The 24,736-nt window shown below is 44.8% G+C and overlaps 1 protein-coding gene across 1 annotated transcript; it reads left to right on the top strand.

The window, feature by feature from the left end:
- Window positions 1-22: 22 nt before the first annotated feature.
- Window positions 23-8,614, top strand: POLR2L (RNA polymerase II, I and III subunit L). The gene is made up of 3 exons (XM_069968323.1): window positions 23-86; window positions 6,228-6,334; window positions 8,375-8,614. The coding sequence occupies exons 2-3, from the start codon at window positions 6,240-6,242 to the stop codon at window positions 8,481-8,483; spliced, it is 204 nt and encodes a 67-aa protein (XP_069824424.1). The 5' UTR covers window positions 23-86; window positions 6,228-6,239; the 3' UTR covers window positions 8,484-8,614.
- Window positions 8,615-24,736: the final 16,122 nt, after the last annotated feature.

Raw genomic sequence — 24,736 nt, 5'->3', positions numbered from 1 at the left:
CCGCGGCGTGAGAAGGGCGGGGCGTGTGGAGTCACGTGGTGAGAAGCGGAGCGCGTTGTGTGATTGTCGGAGAGCGCTCGGGAGAGGTGAGATGCGGCGCTGTGTATGTGTGTGATTCTATAGGTGTAGCGCTATATCAGGCTTCCTGTGACGTCACCTCATCTCTTGTACAGAGAGCCTGAGAGCTCGGGGGCAGCAGGTGTGTGTGTGTGTGATCCGACCTGCTCCCTCCATACAATGGAAGCATGGGAAGTCTGATCGCCCCCTATCGGGCCTGACAGCATTGCTGTAAAGCAGTGTCCTGCAACATGTGGCTCATCAGCTACTGCTAAACTACAAGTCCCAGCATGCCTGGCAGCTGAAGCATTGCTGACCTGGGCAGTGTAACTGTGTGACTGCTGCAGAGCGGAGGATGGAGACCCCTGCTCTATAGGAAGGGGAGACCTAGGAGAAGCTGTGCCCAGTCACTGACTGCCGCGGGCATAGAGGTCCTGGACGGTCACTGACTGCTGCGGGCGTAGAGGTCCTGGACGGTCACTGACTGCCGCGGGCGTAGAGGTCCTGGACGGTCACTGACTGCCGCGGGCGTAGAGGTCCTGGACGGTCACTGACTGCCGCGGGCGTAGAGGTCCTGGACGGTCACTGACTGCCGCGGGCGTAGAGGTCCTGGACGGTCACTGACTGCCGCGGGCGTAGAGGTCCTGGACGGTCACTGACTGGCGCGGGCGTAGAGGTCCTGGACGGTCACTGACTGGCGCGGGCGTAGAGGTCCTGGACGGTCACTGACTGGCGCGGGCGTAGAGGTCCTGGACGGTCACTGACTGGCGCGGGCGTAGAGGTCCTGGACGGTCACTGACTGGCGCGGGCGTAGAGGTCCTGGACGGTCACTGACTGCCGCGGGCGTAGAGGTCCTGAACGGTCACTGACTGCCGCGGGCGTAGAGGTCCTGGACGGTCACTGACTGCCGCGGGCGTAGAGGTCCTGGACGGTCACTGACTGCCGCGGGCGTAGAGGTCCTGGACGGTCACTGACTGCCGCGGGCGTAGAGGTCCTGGACGGTCACTGACTGCCGCGGGCGTAGAGGTCCTGGACGGTCACTGACTGCCGCGGGCGTAGAGGTCCTGGACGGTCACTGACTGCCGCAGGCGTAGAGGTCCTGGACGGTCACTGACTGCCGCGGGCGTAGAGGTCCTGAACGGTCACTGACTGCCGCGGGCGTAGAGTTAATTTACAGCTACATCACCAGGCTATCTGACATCAGCACTGACCTCTGAATATGGCTTTCAGCGGCTCCCTGCTGTGTAAGCCTTTGTTCTCTGCTCTCTTCTGGCGACTAATTTCCCTCCTCACTTCCCCCTCCCCTCTCCATAGAACAGACAGGATCCGACAGTTGAGATTTCCTGATAATGAGCAGTGGATGAGAGAAAGGGGAGGAGGGACCTGGGAAAAGTCTTTTTAAGGGTGCCTTCTCACTTACCGGATCCGCAGCGGATCCTCACGCTGCAGATTCACAGCGAGATCAACTGTGGATCCGGTACCATTCACCCTAATGATAGCACATACCCGCAGCGGGATTGACATCCCGCTGTGAGTATGAGCTTTAACCCCCTGGCGCCCGCAGCCCCACCGCATCCTCTCCTCCTGCAGCTCCGCCTCTGCCCCCATCAGCCCCGACGCCCGTATCCCCAATCGCCGCCCGCACGCATCCCCGATCATCCCCGCAGCCATCACGCATCCCTAATCGCCGCCCGCATCCCCCATCATCTCTGCAGCCCGTCCGCATAATCCCCGTAGCCCGCCGGCCGCCGCCGAGAGCAAACATTACCTGCTCCTCGGTGCAGCTGCTGGGATAATGCGGGCCAGCTGCGGGGATGATGGGGAATGCATGCGGGCTGCGTGCGGCGATTGCGGATGCGTGCGCTGGGGCTGATGGGGGCAGTGGCGGAGCTGCAGGAGGCGGGGATGCGGGCGCCAGGGGGTTAAAGCTCATACAGCGGGATGTCAATCCCGCTGCGGGTATGTGCTATCATTTGGGTGAATGGTACCGGATCCGCAGTGGATCTCGCTGCGAATCCGCAGCGTGAGGATCCGCTGCGGATTCGGTAAGTGTGAAGGCACCCTAAATGCAGATAATGCCCTATTTGCCTAATAAACCTAATTACAAAGTTTCTTAAAGGGGTAGTGCGGCAGTAAGCAATTATTCACTAAATAACACACATTACAAAGTTATACAACTTTGTAATGTATGTTATGTTAGTGAATGGCCCCCTTCCCCGTGTCCCACCACCCCCCCACCCCCTGGATGTGTACTGTTCTATACTCACCTGATCCGTGTCGACCCACGGCCGCCGGTCACTTACCTCACTGGTTCCAATGCTGGGTCACGGATCGCGCCGCCCCGTTCTCCCGTCCCGCTTGCTGGTCTGAGCTGCGGCTTGAGACATCACGACTCAAGCCACAGCTCAGCCATTCAGCGGTTGTAGCGAGGTCCCGCCTCAGCCACTGAACAACTAAGCTGCCTTGAGACGTCACGTCTCAAACCGCAGCTCAGACCAGGAAGCGGCGGCTGGACGGGAGATCCAGGTGACGCGATCTGGGACCCGGCATTGGAACCAGGAAGATAAGTGACCGGTGCCCTCTATTTCCACCCCCTCCCCGGCCGTACAATAAAAATAACCCCGGCCCGGAGTACCTCTTTAAGGTCCATTTACTTCAATGGAACTGAGTTTGAAACCAAAATCGCCATGTTTTTGTAGCGCTGGATAACCCCTTTAAACACGTCAGCCAAGTCAGCTGACTGTGTAAAGTGTATGGGGGCCTCCTAGGAGAGGAGGACTGGTCAGATTACATTTTAGCTGAGACCAGTCACTGCCAGACCCCTTATTACATGAATGCTTTGCTGAGCGCTCTTACGTATATTAGGATCAGGAGGGATCAGAAAAGGCTCAGAGACCTAGTGGGGATTTCAGCTGGGAAGTGGGTACAGTTTTATATAATGTAGACCAGTTGGTGAGGCACAACTGCGGAGGCCGCTTTCACTAAAGTGACTGTAAGCGGCACAGGCCTTTCCCTGGCTGCAACAATATTAGGTTTAGGACCATTATTGACTCATTTTGTACTTATACAGTGGTGCCTTAGATTACGAGCATAATTCGTTCCGGGGCCGTGCTTGTAATCCAAATCCACTCTTAAACCAAAGCAAATTTTCCCATAAAAAATCATAGAAATGCAGACAATTGGTTCCACACCCCAAAAATAATGATTTATTATTTTGAATAACATGTAAAACTAATGAAACAAACATTCAGAAACAGCAGAATATGTGATATTATAAGTTACTGTACAGTAATGGAGAGGATGGGAAACACAAGGACTAACAGACTGCAGGGAGCGTGAAGGAATGAGCAGGGCAGATGTGGGCACATACATGCAGCACTCTCTGTCCGGGGAGAGAGGGGTTACAGCTATGGAGAGATTACCTCCACAGTCCTGTCCCCTGGTGTAAGCCCCAGCCTCAAGTGGATCTGCTATGATTTGGAAGGTGAGGGAGACTTCCTGGGACAGAGTACAGTGCTGTAGACCCCGCTATGCAGACCATGCCACTCCTCCACTTGCGTTCCCACCCAGTCCTGGGAGCTCTTAAACCAAAGCAAGGCTCTTAAACCAAGTCACAATTTTGAAAAACTGTGAGCTCTTAAACCAAAACGCTCTTAAACCAAGTTACTCTTAAACCAAGGTACCACTGTATTAATGTTATACAGAGATCAGGAGACAAATGAAGGGTAGACTGAGCAATGGTTTTTATTTTTGCATGGATTTGCAGCACAGATGGTGAGGCCCCAGCATCCTCCCAGTGAGTCTGGTGAGGCTACAGCTGACAAAGTTTGAGAAGCACTGATGTAGACAATGCCTGCTAAGGCTCTGTTCACACTGCGTTTTTGCAATCCGTTTTTTTTATCCGTTTTTTGAAAAAGGATGAAAAGCGGATTGCAAAAATGGATGCATTTGTGTGCATCCGTTTTGATCTGTTTTTCCATTGACTTTCATTATAAAAAAAAGGATCAAAACGGATTGCTGACGGACACATAAACATTGCTGACACTATTTTTTTTTTTTCGTCCATTAAAAAAAAAAAAAAACAGATCCATTAAATATATGCTAAAAACGCAGTGTGAAGTCAGCCTAACCTCTAGAATGTTCCATTGTAGCAAAGATTCAGGGAGATACATGGCAGCTGCTGCTTGCAGATTACAGCCAAGAGTGCTAGTAATGTTAGTTTTTCTGGTGGTTTAGGGTGATGGAGGGATTAATGCCTACATTCCTGATGGACATGAAGAAGTGAATGGGTTAGTATTGGCTGCACTGGTTGTCTGGGGTAGAAGAGGGATTAATGCCAGTTTATCTGCTGGTGTACTTAATATCACTGGCTTCTCTTCTGTGGTCTAGGGTAGTGGAGTGGTTACTGCCAGCACTCCTGGTGGTCTAGTGTGGAGTGGTTACTGCCAGCTCTCCTGGTGGTCTAGTGTGGAGTGGTTACTGCCAGCACTCCTGGTGGTCTAGTGTGGAGTGGTTACTGCCAGCACTCCTGGTGGTCTAGTGTGGAGTGGTTACTGCCAGCACTCCTGGTGGTCTAGTGTGGAGTGGTTACTGCCAGCTCTCCTGGTGGTCTAGTGTGGAGTGGTTACTGCCAGCTCTCCTGGTGGTCTAGTGTGGAGTGGTTACTGCCAGCTCTCCTGGCGGTCTAGTGTGGAGTGGTTACTGCCAGCTCTCCTGGCGGTCTAGTGTGGAGTGGTTACTGCCAGCTCTCCTGGTGGTCTAGTGTGTGTGTGTGTGGTGGAGCGGTTACGGCCAGCTCTCCTGGTGGTTTAGTGTAGTGGAGTGGTTACTACCAGCTCTCCTGGTGGTTTAGTGTAGTGGAGTGGTTACTACCAGCTCTCCTGGTGGTCTAGTGTGGAGTGGTTACTGCCAGATCTCCTGGTGGTCTAGTGTGTGGTGGAGTGGTTACTGCCAGCTCTCCTGGTGGTTTAGTGTAGTGGAGTGGTTACTGCCAGCTCTCCTGATGGTCTAGTGTGTACTTTGTAGTGGAGTGGTTACTGCCAGATCTCCTGGTGGTCTAGTATGGAGTGGTTACTACCAGCTCTCCTGGTGGTCTAGTGTGTGTGTGTGTGTGTGTGTGGTGGAGTGGTTACTACCAGCTCTCCTGGTGGTCTAGTATGGAGTGGTTACTACCAGCTCTCCTGGCGGTCTAGTGTGTGGTGGAGTGGTTACTGCCAGCTCTCCTGGTGGTTTAGTGTAGTGGAGTGGTTACTGCCAGCTCTCCTGATGGTCTAGTGTGTACTTTGTAGTGGAGTGGTTACTGCCAGATCTCCTGGTGGTCTAGTATGGAGTGGTTACTACCAGCTCTCCTGGTGGTCTAGTATGGAGTGGTTACTACCAGCTCTCCTGATGGTCTAGTGTGTAGTGGAGTGGTTACGGCCAGCTCTCCAATAAAAGCAATAAAAGACACACAAAATTCCTCCATAAGTGCTTTCTAAGTTATCACTATTAGTAGATGGTGACACCAGAGAGAAATAGCGTGCATGCTCATCTTTGTCTATTGTGCATGGTAACTCCGCAGGCTTGTGGGAATAGAAGGTTTAGCAGTAATCTCCCATAAGGCAGTGTGGGCTTCAGATGTGTGACTGAGAGATATAACAAGTAACCAAAGAGCCATTCTTCTGACTTTTATTAGATTCTCCTCACATGTAACGCAATTTGGGGCTTGTTTCCCCTTCTTTAAAATGATTGGAGATCTAAAACAAGCTCCAAAGTGCGTTACCCGTCCAGAGAATCTATGGTAATCTGATGCCGTGACAAGGGGTACTTATTGTTTTCCATATCTGTCCTATAGCCGGGACTTCTCCACCTGTCGCTGAATCTGTAATAGTTCCCTGCTGGTCCTAGAAACCCTGTATAAAAATATCCATTTAGGTTGTAATCCAATCATGGCCGCCAGAACCGGTAAATGATATAATGTGGCGAGGTGCGTACGGCCACGCACATTGATCACGCCATTACAAGCTGATACACTGGCTTATTATCTGTTAGCAGTCATGTCTCCGGAGCTCTCCATGGCCCCGAGCAAGGGCACTGAGCGGTCCTGGCGGAGCATTTGTTATTATTTAGCTGGATATTATCATGGCTTGTGACCCAATTTCATGTCTTTTTTTTTTTTTTTTTCCCGCAAGAAATCCAGCAGAATGATTATCCCTGTCAGATGCTTCACATGTGGGAAGATCGTCGGAAATAAGTGGGAGGCGTACCTGGGGCTGCTGCAGGCTGAGTATACTGAAGGGTATGTTCATGGCCGCCTGGTCTTCTAGCTATACATCAACTGGATGGGTTTCTTATTCCGATTATTACCTCTTACTCTTATGGTGCGTGAGCACTTCCAGCCGAAATGGAAAAATAAAAAATCATTGAGTCCTTCTCTTCTATTAAGCTATTATACCATTTCCCGCAGACTCTACTTGCAGTCACTCAACAGAAACCTTCACTTTACTTTTTTTTTGGGGGGGGGGGGAATTCTGCTGTTTCTTGCATTTTTTTCAGAAGAATTAGCCAGATGGTTGCTGAAAGTGATTAATGGAATACAAAGTGCCCTACAAACCATATTTGTGTTGTTTTTCTTCACTTTAGATGCCTATTGTATTTGGTTGTGTGATCACTAGGTGACTACATTAATTGAAATAAATGAAGCGTCTTGCAGTACGCCACAGTGTATGTCGGCATTCCCTTCTTTGTTGGATGTTGACGGATAGCTATGATATACTGCTTATTAAAGCAAATGCACCATCAGGTACATAGTTTTAAGATTTTTCCATGAATAGACTCACAGAGGGGAGGGGTTTCGTCACACTGGGGGTGGGCGGACCTGCCTTTAGTGCCTTAGGTGGGGTCGGTGCCCACGCCAGTCCATACATGGAAAAATCTTAAAGCCATATACCTGATTGTGCATTTGCTTTAAATTTGCAGTGTGAACCCAGCATTACTTTTTTTTTTTTTAAATTGCAGCATGCAATGAAAAAATGGTTCAAAATGGATGCACACAAATGCATCCGTTTTTTTCATCCTTTTTTTTGCTATAAACGGAATTAAAAACAGTTTGCAAAAACGTAGTGTGAACCCAATCTAAGGGAAGGTTCACACAGGTTTTCATTAAAGTGGTTATCTGACGGTATATAGCTGTGGTCATATAGAAAACAATAAAGAGCTTACCTCGCCCCGCTCCCCCGGTGTCGTCCTATGGCATCTTTTGGTCCCCCACGGGCCACTACTTCCAAGACAGACTCTTTTCGACAGTGACAGCCCTCTCAGCCAATCACTGGCCATGGTGCTGTCCCATCTCGGCCAGTCATCGGTTGAGCAGGCTGTTACTGCTGAGACGAATCCATCTCTGAAGTGGTGGTGGTCAGTGGGGGACATCGGGGGAGCATGGAGAGATAAGCTTTTATTATTTTCTATAGAAAAACAACTGTATAGAAAGTTTTCTAACACCTGACAGCCCCTTTAAGTCTTTTGGGCCAAAACCAACATTGAACTAAATGTCTCCAAATTTACTAATTTACGTGCTGTTGAATAAATGTGGCACATCTATAAACAGAAAAGCATCTGCATCTGTTGTCAGAAGTGTAAATTTGCAGTCAATAGCGCCTATTTGTGACAGGTCTCCTCTAGTATAGGGAAAGCTCTATCAGTTGAAGCCAGTGGTTGGGGAGAAGCTGTCAGGGGCCATCTGATGATTCATAGTTAGAAAGCCATGACTGTTAATAGGAATTCTTGAGGAGATGAATTGTGATGGTCTCACCTTATAGAATAGCAACGTTTGAAAAACAGGGGAATTATGTAAATCAACACAGGGACTTCTAGGTTACACCCCCAATGAAGGTTCCATCTACATCCATAGTCCAGGTCCACTTGAGGACAGAAGTGGTAAAGGCCCTATTACATGAAGCTATTATTACACAAGATGTCAGCTCATCGTTGTCAACAGGCTGAAACGGCAACAATCAGTCTAGCAACGATCTGCTGCTGCTGTTCAATAGGAGCAAAAAAAAAAAAAAAAAAAAAAAACACCACCACCACCCCCCGCACTTACCTGCTCGCTGTCGGCGCATAGTACCGGTGGGGAACGTGAAGCAAGCGAGAACTGACCTGACAGGTCGGTGCTCACTTGCTCCTTTGAAACAGCCCGTGTAATAGGGTCTTAACAGTCTGCTTCCCCCCTGTATTGATATAATGTTATATTGATCACCACAACCTCTAGGATGATGCCGATTCTCTCTAGTCCCTGTGAATTATTCCGTGGCTCTCATGTCTTTTCTCTCTTATATAGTGACGCGCTGGATGCATTAGGCCTGAAGAGGTACTGCTGTCGTCGTATGCTTCTTGCCCATGTGGATCTCATAGAGAAGCTTTTAAACTACGCTCCCTTGGAGAAATGAGAGGACAGCAGGAACATGGTGGTTCCCAATGGTGCACAGAGAGAGGAGGTGGAAGAAACTTTTCTGTTATGGGATTGAGCACATAGATGAAGCAAACCAGGACATTCCTAATCACCAATTTCCACTTACAACTGCAAAAACAACTCATTTTGTATTTAATAAAGTTATTTTTGTTATGTGATAATGGCGTGTGTCAGTTTAGTGACTGGCAGTGACTGTGCTACATTTGCCAATACCGGCCATGCTCCCGTCACTGCTCAGAAAGAAGGAAGGGAATATGGAAACCTCAAAATATAACACAAAGTTAAAGTGTACCTTTCCTAAAAGTTTGATCAGTCGGGGTCTCCAACCAATCAGAACAAGTGGGTAGAAGCACATAGTAGTGCATTTTGTTTTCTGGCTCACAGTGAGCTCCATTTTAAAAGGGCACTCCAGAGTGAAGAAAACGTTTTTAAAGGGGTGTTTTTATCTGATGAAGGCATAGCTGCACCCACACTCAGTTCCTGGTTTGGCATCAGGGAAGTGAGAACATTATGCAGTAGCGCTGTGCATTTTATTTATATTTTCTTTTGCCTCCAAACACTCTCTAGCCCTCATGGTGAGCATTTTTTTTTTCTCCTGCCTTCACTGTGGACGATACACTGCCACTCACTGGTATGATGATGTGAAAAGACATTGCATATGCCTGGTGGGAACCTAGAAGGATGAGAAGATGACCCCTGTGCAGCCCCTTATAGAAGACTTTTCCCTGTGTTGCTTTCACCCTATAGAGTATGGACCCCAGTGCGGTATATGTGCGGGGATAATAAAACCACTGCGTGTGAGGGTTTCTTCCAGGATCTTGTCACATTCCTGTAACCCCCTCAGCTTGTCCACAGAGCTTACACTTCTACCATACTGTTAGGATATAACCTTACAGGATGGAACCTGTAGAGCTGAGGGTTTGGATATTTTCAGCGCTTAGAAACAATATTATACATGAAGTGGTGCATATGATCAACCCCATCTGTGAGTCTATCAGCAGACTGGTAACATGGCAGCCCTCTGCAGCTGAGCGATAACACAGTATGATGGACATCCAGGATACATGTACCCGGTCTGCCTTTATTAATATCAGATACTCTCTTGTGCAGGCTCGGACTGTTCTCATGTATATCAGATCAGCAGTAAATAAAGTAGTGAAAAAGATTTCAGACTAGGGAGACCAGTGAAGAGGATAATCCAGTTATTCTAAGAGGTTGGATGTCAAAATAGATGTAAGTCTGGGAAAGAAATGGACCTGATGGGTGGAATTGCGGAATATAAAATTATGTTCATTCTTTGCAGTATACCGCTGTTTTTCAGTTTCTCCCAGGTTCCTGCATTGTCACTTCCCAGTGGCAAGTAACTGCTCAGTCAGTCAGTAACTGCGGTGGTATCCTGCCCCAGTAACTGACTGGCTAAGCGGGCATTTTTCAGGAGATGCTGGAGCCTGGCAGCTGTTAAAGAGCTTGTGATGCTGGGCTGCGGGGGAGTGGGGACAGGTAAGTATAGATTCTTTATTATGTTCCACCTGCCTGCACTGGAATTATAGATTTGACTAGAGTTCTCCTTTAACCCCTAGACGACCCATGATGTACATGTACATCATGGAAGTCTGTCCCTAGATGACCTTGGACATACATGTACGTCATGGCTATGAAGCATGCTTCATAGCAGGTGGGGGCTGGTTGCAGTAAGCAGCCCGCCCCTCACCGTTCATGCCAGGCTGCAGTGATTGTGCTGCAGCCTGTCAATAACCCCTTAAACGCCGTGTGTGACTTACCGATTGGGTCCCCTGCAGTGTGACTGTGGGGGTCTCGATCGCTGTATTGGACTGCCAGAGGTCTCTTACCTCGCTCCGATCGGCACTCTGTTGCTTGAGTCTGCAGAGCGCCTATTACACTGATCAATGCTATGCCTATGGCATAGCATTGAACAGTGTATGCAATCTGATAATTTCATGTAAAAGTGGGGACTTTTACATGTGCCCCAAATCCCCTCCCCCAATAAAGGTTCAAATCACCCCTCTATCCCATTATATAAATAAAACATCCGATCTACACAAATATGGTATTCAGTGCTACAAAAACATGGCCACTTTCTTTTAGAGACAACACGACTCTTGTCTCCAGTTCAGGTGCGATTTGCAATTAAGCTCCATTCACTTCAATGGAACTGAGCAGCAAAACCCCGCCCAAGCAGGAGACAATAGTGGGGCTGTCTCTGGAAGAAAGTGGCAATGTTTTTGTAGCGCTGGATAACCCCTTTAATAAAAAGCAGAGATCATGGCACAAAAAATGACACCCCATACAGCTCCGTAGGTGAAAAACTAAAACCGTTATAAGCTCCACAATAGGACCATTTTATTAATAATTAATTTGGACTAAACTTAATTTGGGCATCTTTTTGTTGTTTCAACTAATAATTAATTGCAAAAATAAAATTGAAAATCTCTGTAAACCTGCATATGGTTGTGTTCGGACTGACTTTACCGTATAGTGCATTACGTAGACACAGGAACCCCCCAAAAGTTACCATATTGCATTCTTTTTTCCAATTTCACAGATTTATATTTTCATAAATAATATTTTGGGGGTTCCATCACACATGTCATGGTAGAATGAAAGACGCCAATACAAAAAAAGTACACCTATTCCTGAAAAAAAAACAAGCCCTTACATGGCCCTGTAGATAGAAAAATGAAAGTGCTAGAGCTCTTAGAAGGGGAGGAGGAAAAAACAACAGTGCAAAAATTTTGGGCTTGGTCCTCAAAGGGTTAAGGAATTCTTGTGAAGGTAAAGGTAGCAATTGTAGCAGAATGTTGCAATGCTGCAGTCAGCAAATCTTTAGTTTTTTGCTATTAGCAGGTTGCAGGGAACTCGGGCCTATGGCATGGTTGAGGCCTAGCAAACAGCAGACATAGGTGATATCATGCTCCTGGTCAAGTCAGAACTAATTAGGAAGTTCCAGCCAGCTTTGCAGGGATTTGTTCAGAGAATCCAGAGAAGGAGAGACTCACATGGCTTTCTTGACATGTGACCACTGGGTGAAGCAAATACACAAATTACAGAAATGGTAACTATATGTGCATCAGTGTATTTTGGTTTAGCAGTGTGACAAGCAAAATGACAGTACATACAAGTAACCTACTATACTCAGACACAACTTAAGATACTTAGAAACATATTCTTTAGCCACACAACAACTCTAGACCTAAAGTAGCTGGGATACAGGTACTGGGACACTGCATTAAGACCTTTCCAGACATAGGGTGCGTGCACACTACGGAATTGCCGTGTATAACCCGCGGCATTTCCGCCAGTGCCATAGACACTATTCTGTGCACGGGCGGATTCCGCGTTTCGTCGAAAGAATTAAACTGGTTGAAAAAAACCAGACTAAACACAGGAATTCTGACCAGTACAGAGAGTCACGGCTCTATGTGTCCATCAGTCACATGACTGCTTTTTCTCTGTGAGCGCTCAGATGGCCTGGGAAACACGGGACTTCCTGTTTTCTGACTTTCCTGTTTTTTTTAGGAAAGTAAGAGTCAGAAAACAGGAAGTGCTGTGTTTTCCATGATAACTAAAAAAAATAATAATAATGAATGTAAATTGCAAACTTGCTTTATATCACATCTACTGCTGATTTAGATTTTTAAAGTTAGAATGACAGGTACACTTTAAAATATTCAGGCACATTTCTCAGTTTATCAATATGAATTTTCCAAAGCCCTAGCTATCAAGTTGCACTGTGGATGACTGATATAGAGACGTTTTTCTCCACTTTTTTTGAGCAATGATCTGGCAAACTTCAGTAGCTATGCGATATGGCTCAATAGACTTATGGAAAACAGATCTCTGCTCTTTCTGGGCTAACTAGTCAAGTAGGTGGTTCTACTTGCACACAGATAGCTGTCAATCAATGAGCAGGACCGCCCACTTGGCTATTCGAATGAGCAGAGATTGACATGAACAAATAATAAGTAATGCTGGAACTATATTTCAATCTGTTCATCTTCTCCCGCCATGTAAGATGCTACCTGTAGACTGGACTACATCTGCATTGTGACAGGTTGATTTGGTAGAATCACAGCAGGAATATGCCCATGAGGCTCTGTTCATCCTGGCCTCAAGGCTCAGTCCTGTCAGGTCTATTGTGATGGGCACAATGGCATATTTATATAGTTTCATATGAATAGCCTGATCCTCCAGAACCGGATCAGCTGTCAGAGGACTGGGCTCTTACATATTCCCGCAGAAGCCATATAAATACAGGCTCACCCTCTCTCACTGCAGGACTCTATTCAATGAGCTTAGACAACCAGCCGAGTAATAGAGAAACTGTCTCTTTATAGCAGATAATGGAATGGACTTTTAGAGCATTAAACTCTATATAGCGCCAGGATTAATCGTTTAATTCCTTTCTAGTCATATGCTTGAAAGGGATTCCCCCGGGTCTTTAATACGTCAGATAAGATAATGCATCAAACTGTTATTTAATGAGGTGTTAGGAGGATTGTGCCCCACAGAGCCGCACAATGTGTATTTAATCTTTCTATGACATGAAGGAGGATAGGCCGGGCTGAAAGCAAAGCTGTAACTCCTGCTAAGCCGCTGTGCTGTGCACTTATGGTGAGATGACACATAGTGAGTACACCGCAGCTGAGGTATGGCACAAAACCATGACAAACTCCACTTATACCGCATACTGCCCGACTTCTCATATCACACGTTTTGTAGCTAAAACCTCTGTAATCTGGTCGGAGACCTTATCGTCACCATACTCCTTTCTTCAGTTCAAGTCAGATTTTTAGTTCTTAATTACATTAGGCAATGACTAATAGCTGAGGCTATCAATTTCACCAAATACAGACAAGGAATATGAGACATGTTACAGATGTCACCAGAATTCACAGGGAAATCTGATCTGCTTTATAAAGATACAATATATTGGCCAAATCTGATCTCAAACCACTAGTTGTTGTTTTTTTTCTGCTTTGAGCAAGATACTAAGATATGGTTTTTAAAAAAAAATTAAAAAAAAAATCTTTTTCTGTGTGAGTACGTGTTCTCAGTAGCTGTCAGACACATTTGGCTGTGGCTTATATCCCATGTGAACAAGTGGATCAGGGATGTTGAAATTCAACATGCCCAACTCCTCCTCCCCCTGACATCTTCTATTGGTGGATAGATGAGATACCCTGCATATACATTAAAAAGGTTGGCCAGTCCTGGCAAAATTGTTCAGTAGACATTCAATTAATGTGTATGCTCTCCTTAAAGGGACTGTATCACTTTACTGATTAGAACTAAATACTGAAATCTTTAAAGGGGTAAAAAAAAAAAAATCAAATCAACAGGTGCCAGAAAGTTATACAGATTTGTAAATTAATTTAAAAATCTCAGGTCTTCCAGTACTTATCAGCTGCTATATGCCCTGCAGGATATGGTGTATTCTTTCCATTCTGACACAGTGCTCTCTGCTGCCACCTTTGTCCATGACAGCAACTGTCCAGAGCAGTAGAGGTCTTCTATGAGGATTTGTTATTACTTTTGACAGATCCTTATATGCACAGAGGTGGCAGCAGAGAGCATGGTGTTAGACTAGAAAGAATACAGCACTTCCTGCACGACATACAGCAGCTGATAAGTACTGGAAGGCTTGAGATTTTTAAGTGATTTACAAATATGTCTTTATATCACTAGTTGATCTGGAAAATATTTTATTTCTCTGGAGAACCCTGTTAATGAACTGTATTTTTTAAAATAATTTTTTGTTCATTGTTATGGGGGCTTCCATCTTGCCTAAGCCGTTACCAGCATTTAGTGACATGCTTTACAGCATGCTTCATGGACATAGACAACAATAGACAGACCCTGCACCTTTGAGATGAATGTAAAACATTACTGAGCATACTCTCAGACCTTTGAAGAGGTCTTTCCACAGGAAGCTGCCATTGTCTTGTACTGGTGCTATCTACCTACTGGTTAGTGTAATGCTGTACAGATCACTTTACTGCAGCCTCCTGTTATCACCACAGACAGAACAGAGTCTCTGTTTAGTTTTAGGCTTAGTCGTGAAAATAAAACCAGCTTTTCAGAAGAATTAAGAATTGTTCTGTAATATAGATAGTAAGAATTGAAAAAAAAAACTAAAATTCTTATAGATATATGTTTAACATAAAACTTGATTTAATGTATAGGCCATTTTGTGATGACACATTCCCTTTAAAGGGGTTATCCACAATTAGGAAAACACAGCTACTATCTTGCAAAAAAACAGCCAACCACTGATTTCAATGGAAATTGAGTAATGCGTCAATTTTTCCTCCTACAACCATGCTTATATGTTGCAATACAGTTGTCGTAGTAGGAGCTGTACCACTTACATCACGCAATATATTTTTGTACAGTGCTCTAATATGGGCGCTGATCAGGGCCGGCTCCAGCTTTTTGTGGGCCCTGGGGCGACAGAGCCTCGGCGGGCCCCTTTGAGGAGCAAATCATGGAGAGACAGGTGAGGAAAGATTTGCAGCAAAAGAAACATGCGGCTGCTGCTTATCTTTCTCCTCCTGTATCTCCTGATCTCTCCTGTATGCAGCTCCTGCTGTGTGTGTGTGTGTGTGTGTGTGTATATACATGCGCACACACACAGAGCAGGAGCTGTATACAGGAGAACTAGCAGCACCAGCATGATAGAGATATATATATATATATATATATATATATATATAAACATGGTAAGACCCCTAGTTCTCCTATATACAGGTCCTGCAGTGATATACAGTGTGTATATATATATATATATATATATATATATATATATATATATATATATATACACATACACACTGAACATCACTGCAGGACCTGTATATAGGAGAACTAGAGGTCTCACCATGTTCATATGATAGAGACAGAGAGAGATAGAAGATAGATAGATAGATAGATAGATAGGAGATAGATAAAGATAAGAGATAGATAGATAGATAGATAGATAGATAGATAGATAGATAGATAGGAGATAGATAGATAGATAGATAGATAGATAGATAGATAGATAGATAGGAGATAGATAGATAGATAGATAGATAGATAGATAGATAGATAGGAGATAGATAGATAGATAGGAGATAGATAGATAGGAGATAGATAGATAGATAGGAGATAGATAGATAGATAGATAGATAGGAGATAGATAATAGATAGATAGATAGATAGACAGATAGATGATAGATAGATAGATAGATAGATAGATAGGAGATAGATAGATAGATAGTTAGATAGATAGGAGATAGATAGATAATAGATAGATAGATAGATAGATAGATAGATAGATGATAGATAGGAGATAGATAGATAGATGATAGATAGATAGATAGATAGATAGATAGATAGATAGGAGATAGATAGATAGATAGATAGATAGATAGATAGATAGATAGGAGATAGATAGGAGATAGATGGATAGATAGATAGAGAGATAGATAAATAGAGAGATAGACAGATAGATAATAGATAGATACATAGATAGATACAGATATCTAGTTGTTTTGTGTATAGAGGTCCTGCTGTAACATATATATATCCTGCTGTAATAGATAGATATATATATATTACAGCAGGACCTCTATACACAAAACAACTAGAAACCAGCACATACAGAACCCTTTTTTGCAGAGCCTACCGTGCTGCCCTCTATCAGGTCAGGTGTCTGATCACATGACCCGTGACACCATCAAAGGTCCTTCACACTCACAGGTCCTTTCCTACTCGGCTGTAGGGAAGATTTGTGAAGGAAGACAGGTGCCCGGGGACCCCAGTATGTATCGGCTTGGCCCCTAACTGTCACATGCGGCCTCTAGGGGCCCAGTCCTCTCTGTTACTACACTTTTTTTTCTTTTTTACTAACAAAAAAATGTAGTAACAAACGGGAGTGGGCCCCTAGAGGAGCTGTGGGCCCCGGCATTTGCCCTAGTTAGCCGGGTGCTGACGCCGGCCCTGGCGCTGATTATAAGTGCAGCAGGAGCCGCTTTCATATATATATGAAATATACGGTGTGTGTATATATATATATATATATATATATATATACAGTGGTGCCTTGGATTATGAGCATAATTAGTTCCGGAGCGTGCTTGTAATCCAAATCCACTCTTAAACCCCTTCAAAAAAAGATTTTTTTAAATTCTGCATATGTAGAATAGGTAAAACAAACAATGAGAAACAGCTGAGTATGTGATATTATAAGTTACTGTACAGTATAGCAATCATGTGGAGTATAATGTATAGTAAGTGCACAAACCTGAAAATACCCCATATCCCCATAATACAGTAGTGTAGTACAACAGGCTAGAATAGAGAAGCAGGGATGCTGTCATAGGTCTGTGTGGTCACATCACAGCAATGGGGGAGGGGTATGTGTTCAGCATGGACCAATCAGGAAGTGAGAATCACATAGCTGTGCAGGAGAACAGTGACAGAGACTTTTCTATACAGCAGTGTGAATGGCTGAGTGTAAGTGCAGGCACATTCTATCAGCAGTGTGTATAGCTGAGTGTGAGTACTGGCACCTTATAGCAGAAATGGAGAGGATGAAATACACAAGGGCTGACAGAGACTGCAGGGGGCATGAAGGAATGAGCAGTACAGATGTGGGCACATACATGCAGCACTCTTTGTCCGGCGAGAGAGGGGTTACTTCTATGATGAGATTACCTCCACAGTCCTGTCCCCTCATGCAAGCCCCAGCCTGAAGTGGATCTGCCATGATTTGGAAGGTGAGGGAGACTTCCTGGGTCAGGGTATAGTGCTGTAGATCCCGCTATATAGACCATGCCCCTCCTCCACTCGCCCTCCAACCCAGTACAGGAAGCTCTTAAACCAAAACAATGCTCTTAAACCAAGTTACAATTTTGAAAAACTGTGAGCTCTTCTTGCAAAACGCTCTAAATCTATATTACTCTTAAACCAAGGTGCCACTGTATATATCAGGGCTGTGGAGTCGGTAAGCCGCAGCTCCAAATCCAACTCTGACTCCGACTCCTAAATTTTGTCAGGACCGACTCAGACTCCTGCTCCTTCATAAATGGCCAGTTAGATACCAGGGGAGTTATTTATCATACAGGCTCAGCAGCTTCTCACTAATGTCCTACAAAATCCTGGGGCAACTTCTGAGGGAATAAAGGAATACTGTATATAAAGCAGATTCTCCTGTGTGTGCAGTGGATGCAGCCAGTCACCAGCCTCCATGTCCTGAACAACTCAGAACTAGACTAGATGGAGCAGGTGGTCTTTTCCTGCTGACAATATTCTATGTTTGTAACTAATATTCACCATACAAGAATATTCACACATACAATGCCAGATCCCTGTAATATAGTGATAATATCCCTGTCAGCCATAGTGATAGACAGGGGTCACACATAGTGATATAGAGGAGTTACTATGGGGGCACGCCATAGCACACACACACACACACACACACACACACACACACAGCTGCAGCCATAGCATATACACACACAGCCTCCTGCAGCCATACCACACTCACACAGCTGCAGCCATAGCACACACACACACATACAGCCTGCTGCAGCCATAGCATACACACACAGCCTGCTGCAGCCATTGCATACACACACACACACAGCCTGCTGCAGCCATAGCATACACACACATACACAGCCTGCTGCAGCCATAGCACACACACACACAGCCCGCTGCAGCCATAGCATACACACACAGCCTGCTGCAGCCATAGCATACACACACAGCTATAGCACACACACACAGCCTGCTGCAGCCATAGCATACACACACACACACAGCTTCAGCCATAGCACACACACACACAGACTGCTGCAGCCATAGCACACGCACACAGCGTGCTGCAGCCATAACACACACACAGCTGCAGCCCTAGAACACTGAAGAAAAACACAATCTTCTCCCAGAGAGAAAACACCACAGTGAGGACAGAGGTTACTGCTACACTACTTATGTCTTCTTCTCCTCCTCTATATTTTACAGAATATCTCCATATTACACTGCTGCTCATATACAGTCATCCAGCATCCAGGAAGAGAACAGCACAGATCTCCCCCACACAATGGACTCTTCTAGTTCAGAAACAAACTGCCAAATAGTGACCGACAACTTTTCTTCTACCACCCTCATCCAATAGGGCCAGTGTCCTATTAGAATGTTGCTCATATTATATTGATGAGCAAAATTTATAAAATTCATATCAACACTCAATTCTAAATTTATTAAAGATTTTTTTAAGGCTGGAGTCGGAGTGTGTACATTTTTTCCAACTCCAACTCCAGCCAAAACTAGCTCCGACTCTGACTCCACGACTCCGACTCCACATCCCTGGTATATATATTTGGCTGATAGACTCCATGTGATATGAAGATTTAGTCATATTTGGACATTAGATAGTCCACTGATTTCAACGGGAATTGTGTAATACTCACTTTCCCCTGTGGAGGTGCTGTAGGGAAATTAAACACTTGCAGCTGTGTTGCCCAGCAGATTGCAGCTGATCGCTGGAGATCTCAGCAACAAGACACCTTGTAAACAGCAGGACCCTTTAAAGTTCAAAGCGGACTACCCCTAATGGATTGTATTATTGTAACAGGAAGACAATGCACTCTATGCCATAGGAATACAGTAAAAAGCTTTTTTGAGGAATCATATCTATCCAAGTAGAGCTGGTCTACATCTCCTATCATGCCTAAATGAGTGATCACCCCTCTGCTGCGTACAGATAAAGTTTGGATAGCATTCCTGCGTGTGTACGGCAGAGGGAAGGATTTAATAACTCACAGATAATCATTTCTCTTTCTGCTGTATATTTTCATTGCTGAGCAATTACATTCGGCAAATGAGCCTATATAGAAAGTGCTAACAGCTTGTGAATGACCAGGATAAGGATAGGAAAGCTATTCGGATCCATATATCACTCCTTTGTGGTTAGCACAATTACAAAACATTGCAGAAGCAAGCACCAATTGGCTTATAAAATCGGGGAAATCATAATTTAGTTCATTTGTCAAAGACACCAGGGAGAACAGCTGGTAAATAATCAGACTCCCGGCTCTGGGACATTCAATAGGAAAGTGAATTTAGGATATTGATTTAAGGGATGCGGTCAGTGTAAGGTTACATGTAAGTATCTGCTCCATGGCTGACACTGGGACTCCATGTCAAGCCATAAGCGGTTGTGCTTAGCCATTTATTGTCCTGTATAACACCAGTTCTGTTATTAATGGTATGACATTGTTCTGACTGTATCCTTCACTGGCTTATGTTACATGCAGAACATAATAAAGAGCTTGCGCATGTCACTTGCCATTTACCAGACTATGCTAGCACCAGAGTCTGCAGAAGGTTTCCCATGCTTATGCATTTTTGGCATATGGGGGTCTATGGATCTGTCAAACATGTGTGCATGGACCTATGTGGGTGTTTACATTAAAGGGGTTGTCCAGTGATAATCTTTTTCTTTCAACTCAACTGATATCAGAAAGTTATATAGATTTATATTAACTTCTGTTAAAAAATCTCCATTCTTCCTATACTTATTAGCTACTGTATGTCCTGCAGGAAATGTTTTATTTTCAGTCTGACACAGTGCTCTCTGCTGCCATCTCTGGCCGAGACAGGAACTGTCCAGAGAAGGCGCAAATCCCCATAGAAAACCTCTCTACGCTGGTATTACACACCTGACCGTCTTGCTAAAATTTTCCCTGGCTCCTCAGACCTTTGTTGGAGAGGATGCGGAGAAAAAGGAACTCTAATGCATATACTGTGGACCTGCCCAATGATCCAACAATACTGGTCAAAATACAAAATGCTTATCCTACAACTAATACCACATTCCATTGATTGGTCCCCCCAACTGGTATTATTATATATTGGAATTGATGAAATCCCCATTACATATAGACCACTATTATGCCAGCTCCTAATAATAGGGAAACTAGCTCTCACAAAATATTGGAAGGCTACTGAGATCCCCACAACAGAAGAACTCATCAACATGATTAACAATACATATATCTATGAAAACATCATATCGAAGGGGCAACTAACAAACAAAAAATGCTCCTCAAAATGGCATCTATGGGTTACATCATCACACTACCCGATGCAGACATAAACATGCCAAAGATGTATACATCGATATATCAGCAAAGGTTATTCCCATCAAGGGCTCTTACACCAACCCCCACGATCACAAGACTTCACTCCTCAACTAAATAATTAACAAACCCTCCCCCTACAATCTATCACAATTGAGAACTTCACCTCTCAAACACACCTATATTGTAAGACCTTACAGGTGGTTTGTTTAAGTTCCGTTATTAGTTATTTGTTTTCTCACGTTAAAATATTTGCTTAACTAACAAATGCTTGATATAAAGTATTTTGCATAAAGATGACATGTTACCTTTTATATGTTTTGCTTGTAAACCTGGCTACTGTTGTGAAGATTATGTTGCATGTCTTTAATCATTATTGTTAAAAATTTTAAAAAACCTTTAATAAAAATAATGAACAAGAAAACCTCTCCTGCTCTGGACAGTTCCTGTCTCGGCCAGAGATGGCAGCAGAAAGCACTGTGTCAGACTGAAAATAAAACATTATTTCCTGCAGGACATACAGTAGCTGATAAGTATGGGAAGACTGGAGATTTTTTAACAATTACAAATCTATATAACTTTCTGATATCAGTTGATTTGAAAGAAAAAGATTATCGCTGGACAACCCCTTTAAGCAGATCCTGCTGTACACTGCTTAAAGGGATAATAGTCCCTAGTCATGTTTCATCGCTCTTAAAGGGGTTATTCAGGCTTAGAACCATGGCTGCTTTCTTCCAAAAACAGCCCCCCTCCCATCCTCAGTTTGGGTATGGTTTTGCAGCTTTGTGCCAAGCGAATCAAGCTGAATTGTAATACCACACGCAACTGGGGGTGGTGGTGCTGTTTTTGAAAGAAAGTAGCTGTGCTTTTTCTAATCCTGGATAACCCCTTTACCACAGTGTGAAACTAGCCTCAACCACCCTATGTAGAAATATGTGTTGTGGTGCATGCAGTTGGCAAACTAAGTCGAACTAGGTGGACTTTAGATGGCACATGAAGGGAGATGGGGTTATAATGCACATTTGTAATGTGCCATGTGAGTAGTAATAAAAGAAACAGCCTCAGCAGCAAGGAAGGGATTACACAAAGCCCCAGGTTGCTGTGATGACAGGGAAGCCTTAATTTAGCTTTCAGGTACCGCAAGGACCCTCTGAAGATGGCAGACTGACAGATTACAGGTACACAGCCTCTCTGGCTATCTAGCTAAGCCCCGCCCCAACTTCCTGTGTTCTGTCCTGGTCTGTCACTAGAGTGAACTGCAGGTTTATAAAGAAGGAAAACACCTCCTGACCAAGACTTTAGAGCTCTTTTTCTAGGGAGAGTAGGGTGAGTAGAGATAAATGCTCAGGTTGGATGTAGCCCTAGGGAGTCCTGGAAAACATGTATACAGCTCTAGTAAGGAGTTTTTAATAAATAAAGTGATGTACAAACATGTTAGGGATCACATAGGCTATGACATGAAAGGAAGTCCTGAGTTCCTTTGCAGATGAACTCTGTCTCTGACATTATTGTGAAGAATCTGCCCCCTTCCATCCCCCATGAAGATTCAATTAACAGCAGGTACCATGGTGCCATCCAATGTGCCAAGCCTCAGGGTGTGACTTTCTTCTTTCCTATATAGAAGTCTCTCAACAGTGTGTGAAAGTCACCTGCTGTCATTTGTGCGACACCTCACAGTTGTCTAGCTGTAACCTTACACAGCTCAACCCGGTGTCATTCTGAAAATTAACCAGCAAAATTATATTAGGAAACAAATATATCCGTCACAGGGAGCAGAGATTCAGTAGAATTCTATTTGCACTACTCGTCCAATCATGATATAGGTTCAGGGGAAAAAAAAGGGGGGGGGGGAAGGTGGTATCCAGAATTGGAAAAAGTACAACTACTTACTAGCAAAAATTTTCTGGATCAATTTACTTAAATGGAAAACCCTACCCAGACTGATCAGTAGAGTCTTGCTAAAGTAGCAATTTTTTAAGCCTGGACAACCTCTTTAGGGCCTCTTCGCACTGAGCAAAAATTCCGCCTGTCCCAATGATTCGATAGGATTTCTTGCGCACGTCCACTCTCCGCCCAAAGAATTGACATGACTCGCTTCACACAGACTTAAAATTGTGAAAAAAATGGTAACAAAAATGCCATTGCGATTTTCTTTTTGTTTGTTTGGGGTTTTGTTTTGCAAAAATGCCAGCGGCCAGATGTTAGGTGGAAGTCAATGGAAGTATATGATATGCCTTACACACAGCGTTTTCTTGTTTGTTTTTAAGGCTCTGTGGCAGTTTTTCCAAAATACAGCATTTTGGCTTTTTTTTTTTTTTTTTTGCAAACTGTGGCATTTTTCTCCAATAGACTTCAATGAGAACGTACTGGTCGTCTTACGTCTGTGTATGGCTTTTTTTTCCTGACATTTTGTACCCTTTTGGTTCAGCCACTATGTCATGTGATGGCAGAGGAAAGGGAAGTTTAACCATTTTGGTGCACACAAAAACACCTAAACCACAAAAAAAAAAGATTACTCACACATAAAGTCAAAAACACCAGAAAAAAAGCCAGAAAACCGCAACGCATGGTAGAAACACATGTGAGGGCACCCTTAAAGCCCGGTTCAGGTACCAACAGGTTAGGGTACAGATAGGGCAGATTCAGCAGATTATCGATCAATGTAATAAAGACAATGATCAGCTGATTGTGTCTTTTGGTCCAGACCTATAATCATTGGCCTCCGACCGCACACCGGTATGTGTAATAGCGATGCGCGTCCGAGAGCTGAAGACTGTGTGAAGGAAATAATAAAGTATATATATACATCTCCATTCCCCTTGGTGTCTTCCTGGCTTCTCCCCTCAGCCACTGATGCAACTTCAGAGCCGATCTCTGAAGTCACAGTCACTGCCCAGAATAAGAGCGCCGCAGCCAGTGATTGGCTGAGCGGTCTGTCCCTTCTGAAGTTGCACCAGCAGCTGCGGAGAGAAGACAGGAAGACACCAGGGAGCATGGAGAGTTTTGTATATACTATATTATTTTACACTTTTAAATCAAGAGCTGCGCGGACATCACTAACGATCTCTGTGCAGCCCTTGGTGCACAATAATCAAGCCGTGTAATAGATTCAGTAAACAAGCACCGATCTAGCAGATTGACGCTCATTTACATCTCTAATTGGGCTGTGTAATGTGGCCCATACAAGTTCACATAGATCTGCATAGGAAGCAGGGCCCCCTCCTCAGTCCGTCGGGCCCTCACTACCTTCTCTGGCTGCTTTCTCCCTGTTGGGGCAGAAGAGGAGAAGGAGGGGGAGGGGCCCAGAGCCGGCTGTGTGCAGAAGACATGAAGATAAGGACAGAACCACATGCCCCCCCCCCTGGAGTTTCCCTGCAAAAAGTGTAGAGGCCCTATTACACCAAACGATTATCGGCTGAATTTGGTCGATAATCGTTTCGTGTAATAGAAGACAACGATCAGCCGAAATGCACAATATCGGTTGATCATTCTCTTTCAACAGGCTGGAATGCCAATGATCAGCCTTTTAATGATCTGCAGAGGACCAGCAGACCGCTACTGTCTCCTAGCGTGTGTAATAGCGCCGGCAGTCGGCGGGGGAACAAGGAGCAAGCGAGCGCCGATTTCACAGGTCAACGCTTGCTTGCTCTCCACATCGCCCCGTGTAATAGGGGCTTTAGTGTACTGGTGTGTGTGTGTTTACAGAGTTAGAATGGGGTGCCGACGATTAGGGCATCGTCTGGGGGGTGGGGGAGGATTACAGACAATTGGAGAGGAGTCGTCTGGATTTGAGGACAGGCTGCCACCCTGTGCAAACCAGGTAGTCATGGAGCGCACAGCTCTGGATATCTGGATCCAGCTTTCAAACCCTCTGTGCTATTTGCTGGAACTTGTAGTACTATGAGGTTCTGCAGCCGCTGAGCTGTGTTATGATATCTGTGTAGCACTGCTTACCTTCATAACACACCTCACCTGCTGCAGCACCTCATACTACACCCCTAAGCTGCTGCAGAATTTCATCATACACCTCAGCTGCTGCAGAACCTCATAATACAGCTCAGCTGCTGCAGAACCTCAT

This window comes from Dendropsophus ebraccatus, chromosome 4 (genome assembly GCF_027789765.1).
Source record: "Dendropsophus ebraccatus isolate aDenEbr1 chromosome 4, aDenEbr1.pat, whole genome shotgun sequence".
NCBI lineage: Eukaryota > Metazoa > Chordata > Amphibia > Anura > Hylidae > Dendropsophus > Dendropsophus ebraccatus.
This window is presented reverse-complemented; position numbering and strand designations above follow the sequence as displayed.

Coding starts and splice junctions, on each gene's coding strand:
- POLR2L (XM_069968323.1), top strand. CDS start 6,240: ATGATTATCCCTGTCAGATGCTTCACATGTGGGAAGATCGTCGGAAAT. Junction 6,335..8,374: donor CAGGCTGAGTATACTGAAGG/GTATGTTCATGG, acceptor TCTCTTATATAG/TGACGCGCTGGATGCATTAG.